The 17,209-nt window shown below is 49.2% G+C and overlaps 1 protein-coding gene across 1 annotated transcript in view; it reads right to left on the minus strand.

Moving 5' to 3' along the window:
* The window catches only part of KIAA0556 (KIAA0556 ortholog), a 170,607-nt gene that overhangs the window by 70,422 nt on the left and 82,976 nt on the right, over positions 1–17,209 (minus strand). Inside the window, 2 exon segments of the mRNA XM_032842700.1 lie at positions 9,185–9,316; positions 10,280–10,547. Coding sequence (XP_032698591.1) covers positions 9,185–9,316; positions 10,280–10,547 — 400 coding nt within the window.

The following is a 17,209-nucleotide window of genomic DNA, read 5'->3' on the forward strand; positions in this document are numbered from 1 at the left end:
TCCAACTGGCAGGGGGACAGGGAGCTGGCTGTGCCCGGGACAGTGGTCCACGCCTGAGTACTCCAGACTGCCATGCATTTCACCGAAGTGCGGCCTTATCAGGCCACACGCTTCCCATGGTATAAGAGACTGTGACCAGTGTTCACTCATTCCTCCCCTTCCCTGCTTGAGGGGGGTGGTGCAAGGGGTAGAGTCTGTTTCTCCAGCTGGGCTAGGCCTGGTGGCTTTCTTTGGCTAACAGGTCACCGGACGATCGTGACCAAGCAGAGTCTTAAAAAAGCACTTATGCTTTGGGGTGTGCCCTCTCTGAAACCACCACGTGCTGGCTAGCGAGACCACGTGGAACAGAGACGGTCATCCCAGCTGAGGTCCACAGGCCAAGTGGCCTGCCGTCATGTGAGTGACCGGCCGTCTGACACCGTCCAGTCCACCGTCCAGTCCACCTCAGTGGAAGTCAAAGGGTTGCTGTTTCAAGCCACTGATTTTGGGACAGCTCATTAGACGGCTATAAACAGCTGATAAACACGGCTCGTCAGGGCCTGTGTTCTTTCATCTCCAGAGCTTCTCTGGGCCTCTCCATGGGCAGATGTCTATGACTCTACAGTTGTCTGTCTGTATGTACACAGATGTCTGTCTGTAACTCTAATACTCATCCTTTTGCCACTAGCTCTTCTTTGGGCCTGGAATGCGTATGCTTTTCAAGGAAGGCAATCACGGCTCCTATGCCGCCCTCACTGAATGGTTCCACTCTTTCCTCTTGGATAGGATGGTCCTTTGGTCCATATCCTACCCTGGAGAATGTGTAGCAAACATGTGTGCTTAATTTATGAAATGGATAACAGTTGCTTCTGACTTCCCTGTAGCAGCACCCACCTGCATAGCACCCAGGTTTTCCTTCGGGGAACCGGCCCTTCCCTACTCTTCTCAGGCTACAGAGTTTGGACAGATCTGACCACATTCCTGGCCCAGCCTGGGGCAAAGAGAGAACTGCCTCTCCCAGACCATGGAGACTAGAGATCCATTCAGGGGACAGCTGGTTCTTGGGCTCTGCTGGAATTATTAGGAAAGGAGCAGTCCCTTTCCCTAGGGTTGCTGAGCCGGTAAGAGAGCCTAGAGCCCCTGGGGGCCATCTGTGGGCTGTGCCTGAGACCAGAGATATGGTTCTCAAAGTGTGATCCCTGGACTGGCAATATCGGCACCATTGGAACTTGTCAGGTGATTAAAAGACTTAGGCTCCATTCTAGATGCACTGAATTAGAAACTGGGGCTGGGGCCCAAAAGTCTGTGTTTTCATTTGCTCTGCAAATAATTCTGATGCACGTTCCAAGTTTGAGACCTGCTGGACTAGAGAAGACTAGAGCTAAGTGATGATGAAACAGCTTCCCGGTCATATCATCTGGGCACCTGGATCCCTCCATGCCTGAGGCTAAATCTATAGTCCTGGACTTCCCAGGTCTGGGAGCAATACATTTTCCTTCGTTGCTCCAGCCAGTTTGGGTTTCTGTCACTTGTGATTAATAACGAACACTGACTAACTATAAGATTCAGGGCTTCGGCAGAATGGTCTTTCTGCTGCTGGTACCTGATAGAAATGCCAAGTGCGGGCTGTCAGGGTCCTCTAATTCACTCATGCTGAGGGGTGTTACTTTATTTCTATGGTTGGCAGCTTGTCTGAGAAAAGTGGTTCAGATACATCACTTCCCTAGAGCACTCTGACAACTCGGACAGTAAACTTTCTACATTAAAGACTGATGTTCTTTCACCCTCAAGATGACAACAGGTCTCTGGAAGTCTTGCGGAAAACTCATGGGTAGAGACTAGAGTGGCACAGGACATAAGAGCTGGTTCATTAGAACCACGACAGTCACAGTGACAGAGAAGAATTACATTCTCAGGCATCATATGTACATTTAATTGACACAAATTCAAGTTTATGACCTTGGCCAAAGGCAAAGGGGTAAGGGGAGAAATAACTCTTTAAAGAGTGCAGGTGGTAGGTTGTACTTCTGGTAATGTTAATGGAGACCAACTCTTCCTTGGAGCACAGCTAGAAAACCTGGACCAAATATTATACAAATCTGTTTGAAACAAAGAAATGTGTTTGAAGATGTGGAACGTGAACAGGTCTGTGAAGGATTACAGTGTCAAAAGCAGGCAGGAGAAGGAAACCCAGAGAGGTAAACCCAGCCCCTGGGAAGTGTTTTCCCTCAAGGAGCTATTGACCCTGATCTGAGCTGCTGCAAAGCTGGGAGGCTGGGCAGAGCTGGTGACAGAGTTGGGGCCACAGCCGGAGAGTCAGCATGACTTGCAAAGAGCCAGTGCAAAGCTCAGAAAGGTTAACAAGATGGGCGATCTGAATTACTACTATGTAAAATTAAAAATAATAGCAATCATAATAATGATGATATCATCATCTAGTGAGGTTTAAGACCTAGAAAGAATTAAAAAGCATGACAATAATAGCATTTAAGTCAGGAGGGGAGTAAATGGGAATTATGGAGTTGTAAGGTCCTTCCACTGAATGGGAAGCGGTGTAAACTTGCTAATCTAAAGTAGACTCAAATAAGTCAAGAATGTATGTTGCAATCTAGGATAATGACTGAAAGAATAATAAAAGGATGTAGAGCTAACAAGCTAATAGAGAGGGAAAAGAGGAACAACAGAAAGTAATCAGTTCAAAAGAGGGAAAGAAAGGAAAGAAAGAGGACCATAAAACAGGCAGCACCAATAAAAAGCAGACAATATGAAAGTAGATTAAACTCAAGTATATCAGCAATTACATTAAATGTAAATGGACTAAATGTGCCCATTCAAACACGTAGATTGTTTAGAGGATAAAAATAAAACCCAATTACATGCTGCTTACAAGAGACAAACCTCAACGTAAGGAAGGCGAAAGTTTGAAAGCAAAAGGACAAAAAGAAGACACACCATGGAAACAGTGACCACAAAAGAAAGCTGGTGGGCTTTAGGGCAATGAGCATCACTAGATTGAACAGGAGACAACATGGTGATAAAAGGTTCCATTCACCAGGAAGACATAAAGAGGCTCATTGGTGCACGTCCCCCAGAAGACAGCCCCCCACAAATATAAAGCATGTGAGCAGTCCAGATTTTGCCTAGAAAGGGTGAGCTGATTTGATTCCACTGTCTTCTCGGGAAGTCTCAGGCTCCTTGTGCCTCTGGGGGCGTGAACATCCAGTGCCCTTAGCATAATGCCAATGTCTAAAAACACACATTTTCACTGTAGCGCAGACCCTAAACGAAGCCACCTGCTTCATTGGAGACTCAGCCAAGAAGCTGGGATTGGACCCGCCCTGGAGGAGAGACGATGCTCTGGGGCTTACTGGAGATGATAGGGGTGGTCTGTACAGAGCCATACACACTCACGGAAACTACCCCTCATCATCAGTTTGAAGGATTTCCAAGAGTTTCTTGGGCCACCGCCTGCACTTTTTCTGACCTTTAGAACCAAATCCCCGTGTGAAGAGTGGCTCCACTGTAGTGCGAGGGTGGTGACCATGCTGTGCTTTTTGACTTTCTTCAAATTTAGCTTTATGTAGGGGCCAAGGATATTTGAGAGGCTGAGCTCTAAATCTGTTCAAAATGAAGATTCCACGACCTCAGACAGTGTCCTTTTGCAGGGAGATGATGGGACAAATGGCTCTAAGAACCCAGTACCAGGGACAGCTGGTCATCTGGTTTTCATCAGAGGGACCCAGTGACATATGTTTATATGTTTACATGAACACCTAGGCTCCTTTGCCACTGTGCCCAGGAAGCTCAGAGTCACTCCTGAACTCCCTCACATGCCTGTTTGTTCACCCCCTGGCTTCCTATTTTTTCTTTCCTCGTCTTCTCTTCACTCTCATTTCCTCGTGTATTTGTCAGTCTTGTACCACACACTGCATGTAATTTGTTAGAACATTCCAGAACTTTCTGGAGAATGGCCAATTATAAATTAACGAAGCTCTACTTTGCAAAATGTTGTCCATGAAGGTATGGGTTATGAGTTGAATTGTGTCCCCATAAAAGATGCTGAAGTCCTAACCTCCCAGGCCCTATCAGTGTGAGCTTATTCAGTATTTGCAGATGCTGGGGTTAAGATGATGTCATTAGGGTGGGCATAACCTAAAGCAGGTACTTAACAGACAGAGCCACCCAGGCGTCCCTCAGAACTATTTTAGTTGCTACATGGTTTTTAAAATATTAACAGTTGGGACGCCTGGGTGAATCTGTCATTTAAGTGGCTGCCTTCAGCTCAGGTTGTGACGCCAGGGTCCTGCATGCAGGATCAAGTCCTGCATGGGGCTTCCTTGCTCAGTGGGGAGCCTGCTTCTCCATCCACCTGCCTCTCCCCCTGCTTGTGTATGCCCTTGTGCTCGCTCGCTCTCTCTTTAATAAAGATTTAAATAAACTCTTAAAAAAAATAAAATACTAACAGTTATACATTTACATCAAAGAACATTAGAAAAAATATCACAAGTGACTCAACTCTGACTTTTAGGCACGTTTTCAGTTAGGACTGGGCTGATGTGGATATGTAGTAAGAAAAGAGCATTTTAGTTGGCACAGGAGGGACCACTCACGCAGTGGAGTAGTTAAGAAAACAGACTCTATGGTCAGGTTTTCTCTCTTTCTTTTTAATTAATTAATTAATTAATTAGAGGAAGAGAGAGAGAGCACAAGCAGGCAGAGAGGCAGGCAGAGGGAGAGATAGAAGCAGGCTCCCTGCTGAGCAGGGAGCCTGACGCAGGGTTTGATCCCAGGACCCCAGGATCACAACCTGAGCCAAAGACAGATGCTTAATCAACTGAGCCACCCAGGCACCCCTGCAGTCAGGTTTTCAAACACCGATTTCATCACTCACTGGCTGTGTGACTTAGGGCAAATTCCTCAACTTCTCTGTGCCTTGGTTTCCTCTGTATAACAGTTGTTGCTAATAGCGGTGTCTAGTTCACGGAGCAGTTTAGACGGTTAAATGCAAGATTACGTGTGTGGTATAAAACATAGCTTTTTTGGGTCAGTGCTTTGTAAGTGCTGGCTCTTCATTTTATTACCCAGTCACGGAAACTCTTGTGACCGTGGCATGCACATTAAGGAGGGAAGTCTGGTGATCCCAGTAGGATGGGTGGGAAAGTTGCTTGATCAGCAGGGTCCTGCTCCCACTCTACCAGGGGCTCAGGAAGGCTTCCTGCACGGTAGCACACTACTCTGGGTTTCATTTCTTTCAGCAACTCATTCTGGAGGAACTTTCTGGAAACCCTTTCTAATTTTTTCACGAAGAGTTCGACACCAGCAGTATAGACTGGAGTCTTGGCCACTGAAGTAGTGGTCAGTGGAGCTAGTTTGGATGTCAAAGAACCACTACCACCTGGGATTGCTACCCACACTGTCCACTTGCTGTTGGGGCTCTGAGAGCTGACCCGCCCTTCACCTTGTCCCCTTGTCCCTTCTCTCTCTCTTCTTCTGGCTTCTTCCGACCAAAGCAGATAGATCCAAAATTCACCAGGTTTTTCTGACACCATGTATCTTACTCTTCACCTGTATAGACGATATCTAAGATTATCTAATTGCACACAGGACATCTTGAAGCCTATCGCTGCTTTGACTTTGACATGCCCTTGTCAACATACCACTTCCACAGCAATTCCCTTCCTACGTCTACCTTCCTCAGGCTCCATGCTGGTGACTTTCCAGGCTCTGGCTCTTGCCAACAAGTCCCAGGAACAAGTTTGGTCCTAGCTCTACTACTGGATTTTGGCTTTTCGTGTTGGTGGGATGCGGACAACTCCACCACCCACAGGCTTGGTCTGGCTGCATGTCCAGGTCACTCCCCGCTGAGGCAGGACAGAGATCAGACCCCACTCTTCCTGCAGCGGGCTTAGCACCAAACATGACCTGTCCAGACATAGAACCCAGCTCTAGGCACCTGGCTTGCTTGAGTCTCCTTTGCTAGTGGCACAGTCCCAGAACCTATACCAGACAAACGACAAGTTAGGGATCCCCTTTCACTGCTGAGTCTCGGCTCTCCCTGCCCTATCATGGCAGGTTCCCCACTGCCCAGCTTCTTAACCTGGCTGTTCAGGGTAAATCACAACTAGTCTCATCACAAGCTGGACTGCTATCAGGAATCCAGCTACTGGTAAGACTCAGAGACCGAGTCACCACCTTTTGCATCCTGCAATAGGCTCTTCCCTGGTCATCCCACAGCCACCACAACTCCCAACAGGCCACACTCCATGTGGCAGCCAGAGGGACCTTGTTCAAATGTAAAGCAGCTCATAAAAGCCCCTGCTCACCTGTGACTCCATCTCAGCTGCCCTCCCCTCAGCGGCTATGCTCTGGCCTCCAGCTTTCTTTCTGATTCTTGAGCTAACTGAGCAACTCTTTCCTACCCCAAGGCCTTTGCACAGTCTTCCCCCTCTGCAAAAGGCTAGTTCTTTACCTCACCATGTCTCAGCTCATGTCTCCCCTCCTCAGAGAGGCCTCCTCTAAGCACGCTGCCCAGCCATCACCCAGTTGATGTCTTGGTGGTGGCTGTCACCACCCCATCTTCATGTTTGTTGTCTATCTCTGCCCACTGAAATATAAACACCAAGACAGCAGGAACAGTGTGTTGCTCCCTGGATCACCAGGGCCTGGACCAGGGCTGGCACAGGGTAGATGCTCCATACACAGGTTGCTGGTGAGGTCGAAGAAGACAGCAAATGACCTGCTGCCTTGCCTGGAAATGCATCCAGGACTTGACTGGGCTAGATGGGAGGATGCCATGACTGCAGCCCCAGGCCTAGGCCCCAGCACCCAGCTTCCCTGGCTGGCCTTGCCTGTGGGCCAGCCATATCCCCAGGATGCTCACGGCCGGCCCCAATGGCTCCCCCAATTTCCCGTCCTGCCTATTACTCTTGGCAAGTCACTTCCAGGTCTTCAACCTCAGTTTCCTCATCTGTGAAATGGGAGAAGGGGGCAGCAGCATCCACAGGGATCTCCTGGAGTTTGCTGCCCGGCACCCACTCCATCTGCCTCTGGTGACAGCACCCGTATCTCCCTCCCGGAAGTGCCCCTGACTTAAGCTGGGGATGACAGCAGCTCTGAGGCTTGGCTGGCATTTGTGTGAACGGTGCCAGCTGACTCCACCAAGCAGCTGCTCTGAGCCAGGTGATCCTCTCTCCAGCCCTTTTAGCCTTATAGCAACCCCCAGATGAGAGTATCATTCTTATCCCTGCTGGGTAGATGGATAACGGAGGCCCAGAGAGGTTAACCAAACTGCCTGAGGTCACAGAGCTACTAGGTGCACGGGCAGGACTTAAAGCAGGTGCGCAGGCTTGCTTTCTGCCAGGGCTGCTGGGCTGCTGGGCTGCAAGCCCAGGGCCGTGGAGGGCCCTCCCATCACCCCTAAGAAAAATAAAATTACTTGCTACCCAAAATGCCTTGTCTCATATTCATGGGTCTTTTCCTTCAGTTGGAGTTTGGGTTGTGATGAGAATTGATCAGATAATGCTGGGGTGGTGTCCTGCCCACAGTCTTTCAGCTAGACCTCAGCCTGCAACTCTGGCTCTGGGCTCCACTGGCCCTGGGAGGGCTGTGTAAGAGCCTAGTTCCCTTGGCCTAGGGTGGGGAGCAGTGGTCCCACACGGGGGCTTATGTTCAGCTGTGCCCCCCAAACTCCCCAGCCAGGAGGGTACTCCACTTGCCCAGTGAACTTGCTTGGTGATAAAGCCAGTTTGGGCTCCTTCCCTTTGCTGCCCCCCTAACCAGGGACCGACTTCTAAATAGAGGACCTGTTCTCAAATCCTTACCTCAGAGCTGGCGGCTGGGGGAGTCCAGAGACAACGTTTACAGAGCTAGAGCTGATGCTCGGTAAATGCTGGCTGTTCTGCTACTCCTCCTTCTCCTTCCACCTGCCCCAAGCCCAGGCCTCAGTCCCTCCAGCTCCCAGGAGACGTGGGTGGAATGCCAGCCACAGAGGTCAGGGCCCCTGGCTCAGCCAGACTGCTTGTCTAACAAAGGCAGGCTGGCTGGGGCTGGATTTCTGCCCAGGACACCCCAGGCTTCCAAATGCTTGGAATACCAGGATGCCTTGAACTCTGTGAGGTGCTTTGTTTCAGGTGGTAAAACCCAGAAGCAAGCGGCTTCCCGGGACGCACTCTGCCCCTGGATGGGACCCAGGGCCTCAGGCTGCAATGATTTACTGAGGGCTTCCAGTGCTGATTGGGACACAGCGTGGAGTCTCTCCACCAGGGTTTGGGGCCTAGGTCAGCCACTTTCCAGCATGTAAATCCCCTGCTCTGGGCCTCAGCAACTCATCTGTGAAATGGGGACAATCCCTGGACCTACCTCGAAGGCTATGTGTAAGGATGACCATTTACTTACAAGTGACAGGACTAAAAGCTGACAGCAGGGGCTGGCTCGCACCAAGCACTCGACCAATGCAACCTCTCGTTTCATCAGAAGAGTGGCGGACCGACTGCACCGTGAACTCTTGTACTTTCAGAATTCAGTACCATTTGCATGCATCATTATCCATATAAACAGATTAAGAGTAAAAACAAAATGAGAAAGTAAAACCAAAACTAAAATAAGTTTTCAATTAAAACCACCTCTTGGTCGCAGAACGAGAAAGGCGCTGGGATGGGTGATGTCATGTGTCCCTTTGATGGACCTCAGGGAGCCCAGATGCTTGGTCAAACATGATTTTGGGTGTTTCCAAAAGGTGTTTTCAGATGAGATTAACATTTGCATTGGAGAATAAAGCAGATTACCCTCCATAATGTGTGTGTGTGGGGTCTCATCTAATCAGTTGAAGGCTAGGACAGAACAAAAAAACTGACCCGCTCTCAAATAAGAGAATTCTCCAGAAGACTACCTCTGGACTTCCTCTGCAACATTGGCCCTGCTAGTGCATATGGGCTTTGTACTGGAACACTGGCTCTTTCTGGGTCTCCAACCGGCTGATCCAACCCGCAGATTGGAATTACACACACGCGCGCATGCGCACACACACTCTATTGGTTCTGTTTCTCTGGAGACCTTGACTAACAATACATTTGTGAAAGGTGAGCTCGTGCCTTGATGAAGAGCGTCACACAGTAAGGACTCCCCCAGCAGGTATCGCACTGAGGGGGACCCAGCCCCAGCCCCAGCCCCAGCCCCAGCCCTGCTCTGGGGCTGCCAGAACTCTTACTTGAGCATGCCTTCTCCTGGTCTGGGAACACAGCAGAGGGCTGAGGGTTCAAGTTCATTTCGGGTCTGGTGGGAATGAAAACCTCAGCATTGTCCTTCCGCTTAGCCGACAAATTCCTTTCCTTTTTATTACCTGTAGGGAGACAAGGGTTTAGATGTCAGACACAGAATGCCAGCAAAGTTGGGGCATGCCACTCAGGCATCTGCTGGTTCGTTCATATAGTCATTTAACAAATATTGGTTGAACCCCTGCTTGTGTCAGGTACCGTGCTAATTCGGGATCAGAGATGTGAATAATGCAGCACATTTGGACAAACGAATGAAAACAGTCTATGATACAGGTTTTTGGATGTTAACATTTCCGAGTAGGGACGAGTCTGGCAATCGTCGAGGTCGATTTAATTGGCAGAGTGATACATAAAATAATGGTGCCACCAAGACATCCCAGGGTGGAAAGAGCAGGGTAAAATGCATTTGCTGCCCCCGAGATGCTCACAGCCTAGCCGAGGAAAAGATGGCGGAAGGGATAAGAGGGGAGGGCTGGGATGGAAGAAGTTTCTAGTACCAGGGGCACAGAGGAGCACGCAGCCTGGAGCTTTGAGGAAGACGAATCCACTTTCTGATGGAGGCATAAAGCCAGTGTCTCAATTCTGTGTCTGTATGTGGAGAGCCCAGCTGTGAATGGTACCAAGACAAAGGAAGGCAGAGATGAGACAGAAGAAGGGAAGAAGTAAGGAAGGGGGAAGAGGGGGAGGGGAGAGTCCTTGACGGTTCTGGACTCCTCAGTTAGTCAAGCCAATATAGTCCCTTTGGTTTCAGACAGAATGTATTAACCGGCTGGCAGGGAGATCCTACTACATGTCCTACAAGACACAGGACAGCCCCCAAAACCATCTGCCAGACATCTGCCATCTGGAATCTCAGGGTCATCTGGAGGCCTTTGGAAGCCTTGGCTTGTCACAATCAGCAGAGTCCTGACTGGCCTGTGGGACAGTCTCCCCAAAGCTGAACCCCAAACATGGCTGGAAATTCAAGTCCTACTATCAGACCTAAACACACCGAAGGCAAAGATGTGCTCACGTAAGATGGAACTCACTCTTGGAAGCTGGGTTGAATTCCAGCACCACGAGGGGGTCTGGGCCCTGGGAAGGGCGTCCTTCTGGTCCCTGGTCCTCGGGCACAGCCTTCTGCACGGAGTTTCCGCTGGAAAGATGGGGGTCCTCTCTGCCATGGCCCGGGAGCACTGGCTCCTCGGGCTCGGGCTCAGAGAGCACCTCTTCTTCGATAGAGTCATACTCGTCGCTAGAACCATCTCTTTGTTTCCTCTGCAGATTTACACTAAGTTCCAGGCTTTTTCTCAGCTCCTGCCAAAAGTCAGGGAGAGAGGCAAAAAAATGAAATATGTTACTTTGAGAAAAACTCCTCTGAAAATAGATCATTAGAACCCAGGAATGATTCCCAGCAAACGAACATTTACCAAGATCAGCTCGACTCTCGACACATGGGCTTGTCATTGCTTTGAAGACGAGAAGACAAAGACAGGGACAAAGGAACAACTCTCTAGCAGAGCGGTATTTAGGATATGAATTGTGGCCACACGCTTGGGATGTCACTAAGAGTGTGCATCCATGTGTGTGTGTGTGTGTGTGTGTGTGTGTGTGTGTATGTGTCTGTGCATTACAGATGTTTTCGTTTGGGGACTCATTTAAACAGACTGTGGGGTCCCACACTGCCCAGAGTTTCTGATTCAGGGTTCCTGGACGAGGCCTGACAATGTGCACTTCTAACAAGATGATGGTAATGTTGCTGGTCCGGGGACTACACTCTGAATATGAAATCCCAAAGGCCTTCAAATGCCTCTGAAATTCTAGACAACTGTCTAGAATTCTAGAAGACAGTTGTGGGGCAGAGGGGCTGTCCTATATCTCAAAGGATGTTTAGAAGCACCTAAGATGTCATAAGATTTAGCACTTAACCATCGCTGCTTGATAATTTTTTGTCAATCTGTGTTTCATCCCCATGCAATAGCAGATTTACAATCTGAAGGACAAGCATTAAGATCTACACGTAGGGTGGCCAGAAAATTGATCACCAAAGACAGAACACTTTTGAAAGGGAGAAAGGGCACTAGACCGTTTACCCTGGGACAAGAAAATGCCAACTGGACCATCTGGGCAAACCAGTGTGTTTCGTCCACCTGGCTATATTCCCCCATAGCTTGTGCTGCCTAACACAGCTCTGAGAAAATGAGAAGGAACCAATATTGCTTGCTTGGTGTTGGCGGTTGACCAGTAACTTTCACAGTTGCCATGCTGTCCAAGTTCTAACCCCTGGACCCTGTGAGCCAGTGACAGCTCACAAAGAGGGGAGAGGCACTAAAATACTTCGATTATTCTAGATAAATCATCCTAAAAAGACCTGATGGTAGAAATATGGATACCAAAGCTGTTGGCCTGTGGGGGCTTAGGAAACAAGGGACATGTTATGGAAACTAGAGGGGGGGGTCCTGTGATGTAGTGGCAGGAGCTTACTAGCTGGGCTGTGCCTACGGTTCTGTGTAAGTGGAACTTGGAACAGAGATTTGATGATGTGGGAGACTCTGAGCCTGTCCCAGTGGCAAAAGATGCTAAGATGAGCACTCAGAAGAGCGTGCTCTGGAAGGAACCCCGAGGCATGGCTAGACAACCTTTTGCTAGTACTTAAGAGGATCCAAGGTCAATCACATGGAGGGTTCTCTGAAGACACTAGATCTGGGACTCATGGATCATCTTCGACATCCCAGCAAACACCAGGCACAGAAAGAAGATTATCCAGCACAGATCTGTGAAGGATCCTCTTGTCTAATGGAGGGAATCGATGAGGTGTACATAGGACACCGTATGGTGTTTGAGGATGTCATACCCACGGAAACACTGCCCACTGGCACCGGAAGAGAGACAGGAAGGACAAAATAAAAGAAGGCTGTCATCCTCCCCAAATTCTACACTCAGGAAGCATGGTGCTCCTTGGCTTTGAACACATGCCACCCTCCACGAGAGAAAAGGATGGCTCCGGGGGCGGGAGGGGGGTGGCACCTCGGGCCCAGAGGCCCTCCCACCCCACCAGAGGGTGGAGCCCTGAGCCACAGAGAATTATTCTGAGGCTTTGAAACCCAATGGAGTTTGCCCAGTTGGGATTTCAAAACTGCTTGGGTTTGGGGACTCCCTTTTCCTTTGCAGTCCGTCATGGTCCAACCACTGGGGGAGGTGGGGAGGAGGTGACGGCCACCACCACTAACTCATTCAGGCACGCAGGCACGCTAAGGGCTGGGGTAACGGTGGGCAGTAAGATGGCAAAGCCTCAGAAAACTGGGGTATAAAAAAAAAGAAACAGGGGCATTTCTGCTGTGGCCAGGATGGTGAGGGAAAGAGCCAGCCTGGATAATGGCACAGAGGGTGAGCGAGCTGAGGAGCCCTGCTGAAAGCTGGTCAGAGAAGGTTGGCTGATGAACCACCATGCAGTGAGTGTCTGGAACCCCGGCAAGTCGGGCAGGGGGAACAGCAGAGGCAAAGGCCAGGAGGCAGCCATGGCTGGAGGAGAGTGTGCACCAGAGGGAGGGAGGGTAGGGAGCAGGGAGGGGTCACAGCAGGGCTTTGCGGAGGGACAATGTGGAGGGGGCAGCAAAAGGGAGGAGACAGGGGATGCCTCTGGAGATGCATCTGGGAGGCAGTGAGGACAAACGACCGACTAGAAATGAACGGTATATACGCTCTTTGACTAAGTCCGTCTGAAAAGTTATCCTTCCGTCAATATATACAGATCAGGGATCACTGATAATCAAGAATGTTCCAGATGTGCAATAAGAAGAGTGGGTTAAATGCGCAAGAGGCCCTCATGGAAAACCAGGTAGATCTTGTGCGCTTACTTAGAATAAGTAGCGGGATACACATTTTAGCCAAAATGAGCCCGTCGAAGAATGTACACGTACAATAAATCCGATTTAAAAAAATGAGTTTCTGTGCAGATACCCACACGAAAAGTTTGGAAAAATAGTCACCAACCTATTAACAGTGTTCTCTCTGGGGGTCGCACGGTGAGAACTTTCTTTTTCTCTGTCGTTTTACTTCTTTTTTTTTCATAAGCATGTTTCCAGTTTAATAATTAGGAACAAATGATACATTTACATTTATGTTTAAATCCCTTCCCTGACTCCTGCAAAAAAATAAATTCCCTGCAGTAATGGGAGGGACAGTAGGGTGCAGGGCCCTGGACAGCCAGATGTCTGAAAAGTAACTGATCTCCATCCCCAGGACACATCTCGTCCCCCCAGAAGAATGACTCAGAGAGCAGAAAGCAGCCACCCCCGACACTGGGTCTGTCCGACTTCGTGTATCCGGTCAAGTAGCCCAGACTTACAAATAACAGGGCACCGATTCTAACGGGAAGAAACTCAGGGAATCCAGCAACCCTGAGCCCTTCTCCGGAAAAAAGCTCCCAGAACAAAATCCAAACAATGAAGGGTAAAGTCAGAATAAAGAGCATAGACTTGGAGAAGCTGTGGTAAAATGTCTAACAGTAAATGCAGAAGCCACTTAGAGACCGAATAAATACAGGACAATTGTGCACACTTGGGTTATGGGCCGGAAAGCAATGTTCTCTGCCAAAGCCCTTAGCTAGGCTAACAAAAGCCAGAAGAGGGCAGGCAGTGTGGGTCCACCCCCGGCCTCATTTTCAACTTCCATTCAAATCCATCTTTGGTGCAAACACACAGTTTGAACATGGCAAACACAGTTGAAACATAGCAACTCTGACCTCGTAATATTGTTTTCACAATTTACTAAACCGATGCGATATTTTTAAAAACTCCTCTTGCAGTAAGAAGAATCTGAATTTCAATAATTCTTTCTGTTTCCATTTGCTTTTGCTTCTGTTAAGTTAATGCAAATTTCAATGCCATAATTGTATTGACAAAACACACACGAAAAAGCAGCCCAGATTCTGCGTGGCTGGTATCTTCTCTAAAAAGAAAAATAATACATTTGCTCACACTGGATGAGCAAACTTTAAGAACCTATGCTCTTAGGATGCTGATATGATCTAAAACCATCTGTTCCTGGGGCAAAGGGGAGATGGAGTGAGGAGCCACACTCCCTCCAGGAAGCGGTTCAAACCCTTTCCGTCTGGAAGGATGAGGACATTGGATTGGTCGCTTTGGAAGCCAACCTGCCCATGCTTCAAAGGGATACTGTGCAGGGGGATATACTGGTTGCTTTTGAAGCTGTTATCTAGAAATTTCTCTCTGAAAACTAACTTTAGAGCTTTGCTTTACAACCTGGTCATATGTGATTTCAGTGTTAAAAATGTTAGGTGTTCAGTGTTAAGTGTTCAGTGTTAAAAATGTTAGGCTCACACCCTTGCAACAGAAAGCCCTCTGCTCAGATGCTAGGCAGTAAACACGGCAGGTGGAGAACAAATCAGGTCCCCTCATCGGGGACGGGGAGCCAGGGAGGAGGCAGAGGGAGGAACAGATGCCCAGACCACCTGCTAAAACGCAGCAGGGGTTTGACAGGTCAGTGGATTAGTGTCTTATAGTCCTGATCTGCCTCCTTCTGCAGGGCTAGGGAGGGAGGGAACTGGGTGCCACAACATAGGAAACGTTGGCAATAACAGTGAAATCTAACATTCCCAGCGGCACCAGCTACCAATTACCAAGCTTTTGCTACATACGGGGTGCCAAGCTAACCTTATCTTGTTGCAGCCTCCCACCATTCCAGTGGGGGTCCTTGTCTTCGAGGCTCAGGGCACCCAAGGACCCGCGCAAGGTCGCACCGCTAGCAACAGCAGAGTCAACTTGGATGAATGACTGTCTGACTCCAAAGTCCAGGCTCCTCACCACGGTGCCCGTTTTTATTCCCTGCCCGATACCAATGCGGTGGAAGCCAGGGGTCTCTCGAGTGGGATGAAAGTCAGGGGCTCAGTGACCGTGGGACCGATGAAAGGCGCCTGTAAGAGCTTTTGACACAAAGCAGCCTTGAGGCCAGAAAATGTGCTCATATGTGTGCTAAGTGCTAGTGGCGCAAGCAGGAGACCTCTGACTACACTCAGAAAGGGGAACGGCTGGGTCTAAGTTCTGCACCTGGGTTCTGAGCCTGACTCCAGCCGCTCTGGGTCCTCAACTGAGTCTCTGGGCCCAAGACGCCCAGCCCCGGCCCCCCTCCAATGTGGGAAAATGGGCTCTGGAGACCTGACAAGGTTGCTGAAGGGCTGCACGGAGGTGAGAGTTATGAATCAGCACTCCCTGATTGCTTCCACAGAACATTTCAAATTCAGATGACAGCATGCTCTTTATGTCACATGACATACTGATTTTGCCTAAGAGAAGATCAGATGTTTTGATCGTGAAGCCACGATGGAGACTGACAGTCTTCAAGAGGGAGCAGCGATCTCTGGGGTGGAGGTCTCTGACCCGCAGCCAGCCCCCCAGCTCCCCAGTAAGATCCCCAGTGAGGTCTCATTTGGTTGGCAGTCTTAATAAAATTGGGGTTTAGAATGCGTTGGGGTCCGGCGTGCATTGTTGGTCGCGGTATTTCCCACTCACTCCTATTGCCCTCCATGAGCCACTTTGCACGTGTATATTCATCTGCCTGGTTCAGAAAGGATTTTTACCCGACATCAAAGGGTTAATTTTTTCCCCTTCCATTCATTCATTGATTCAACCAAAATTTGTTGTTGAGTATGTTTGTCCCGAACTGTAGGTATGACCTGCTAACTATTAGGGACAGAGGCATGAACCAGGCCGACAGAGTGTCTGCTCTCATGGAATTTCTAGTCCGGCAATAGAGATGGCCATTCTAGGGGCGCCTGGGTGGCTCAGCAGGTTAAGCTTCTGTCTTCGGCTCAGGTCATGATCTCAGGGTCCTGGGATCGAGTCCCACATCAGGACTGCTCTGCTCTGCTCTGCAATCTGCTCTGCAGGGAGCCTGCTTCCCCGCCTCCCCCCCCCCGCCTCTCTGCCTACTTACAATCTCTCTCTGTCAAATACATAAATAAAATCTTAAAAAAAAAAAAAAAAGATGGCCATTCTAGAAGAAATGACAAGTGCAACAGGCTTCAAGAAGCCAAACCTAGGGCATGCCAGTCCAAGCTTCGGTCCTGGTGGTGCCTGGATCACAAACTTCCCAGAATAAAGCAACTTGGGCCCTAACTTTAGGGTCCATGCTGTGTAATTTTCAAGGTGCATTCCCTTCCACCCATTCTGATGGAGCTGTTGCTAGGCAAATCTGAGTCCCATGTTATGTGCTTCAAATACCTGCGGGATATTGTCAGTTTTTGACACTTTCTTATTGCCCCACTCGCCCCTGCATTTTCTTGCACTAATTTTCATTCAAAGCTAAACTTATTTATGAAGTACCTTAGAGTTCAGTCTCAAACGTCTACCGCTATGAAGAAAACAAAAAAATCTACCCCTGTCTTACGGAGTGGAGTGACATCAGGGGTGGGGGCAGAAGGTCCTGGAGGCTGCCTGCCTGTTGCCATGGCTGGGAGGCCCTTGGTGAGTGTCTCAGCATCAGTGTGCCTGTGGCGCCTCACCTGAGCCTGCCCAGAGCAGGGACTGGCTGTGGGAAACTGGATAGGGGTGAGGGGATAGAGAAAAAGTAACAAACAATGCCTCCAGCCAACTGGAAATTTTGAGGAATGCCTCAAATGCTCTCTAAAGGACAGAGAGCAGAGAGCCCATCTATGAATAACTAAAAGCAAAGGAAACTTCAGACCCAAACATGGGCATTAGCATTTTCCACAGAAGGAGTGGTACGTAGTTGAGTCCAGAGTCAAGATGGAGAGAGAGAGGAAGTCCTGGGGTATTCCTTGGGAAGATGCTTTTAGGACTGCTGGCCCCTCCCCAGGGTATTAAGTGTAGAAGTGCTCACCCATAGGCTGAAGCCCAGAGGGTGGGCATTGCCCTAGGAAGGCACCGTCCTCAAGGTAGGCAGGAGCTCCCATACCTAAGGTGCACAGCTTATACACAGCATGTGTACCCCAACCACTG

Source organism: Lontra canadensis, unplaced genomic scaffold (assembly GCF_010015895.1).
Source record: "Lontra canadensis isolate GAN:19392208 unplaced genomic scaffold, GSC_riverotter_1.0 scaffold132, whole genome shotgun sequence".
Lineage (NCBI taxonomy): Eukaryota > Metazoa > Chordata > Mammalia > Carnivora > Mustelidae > Lontra > Lontra canadensis.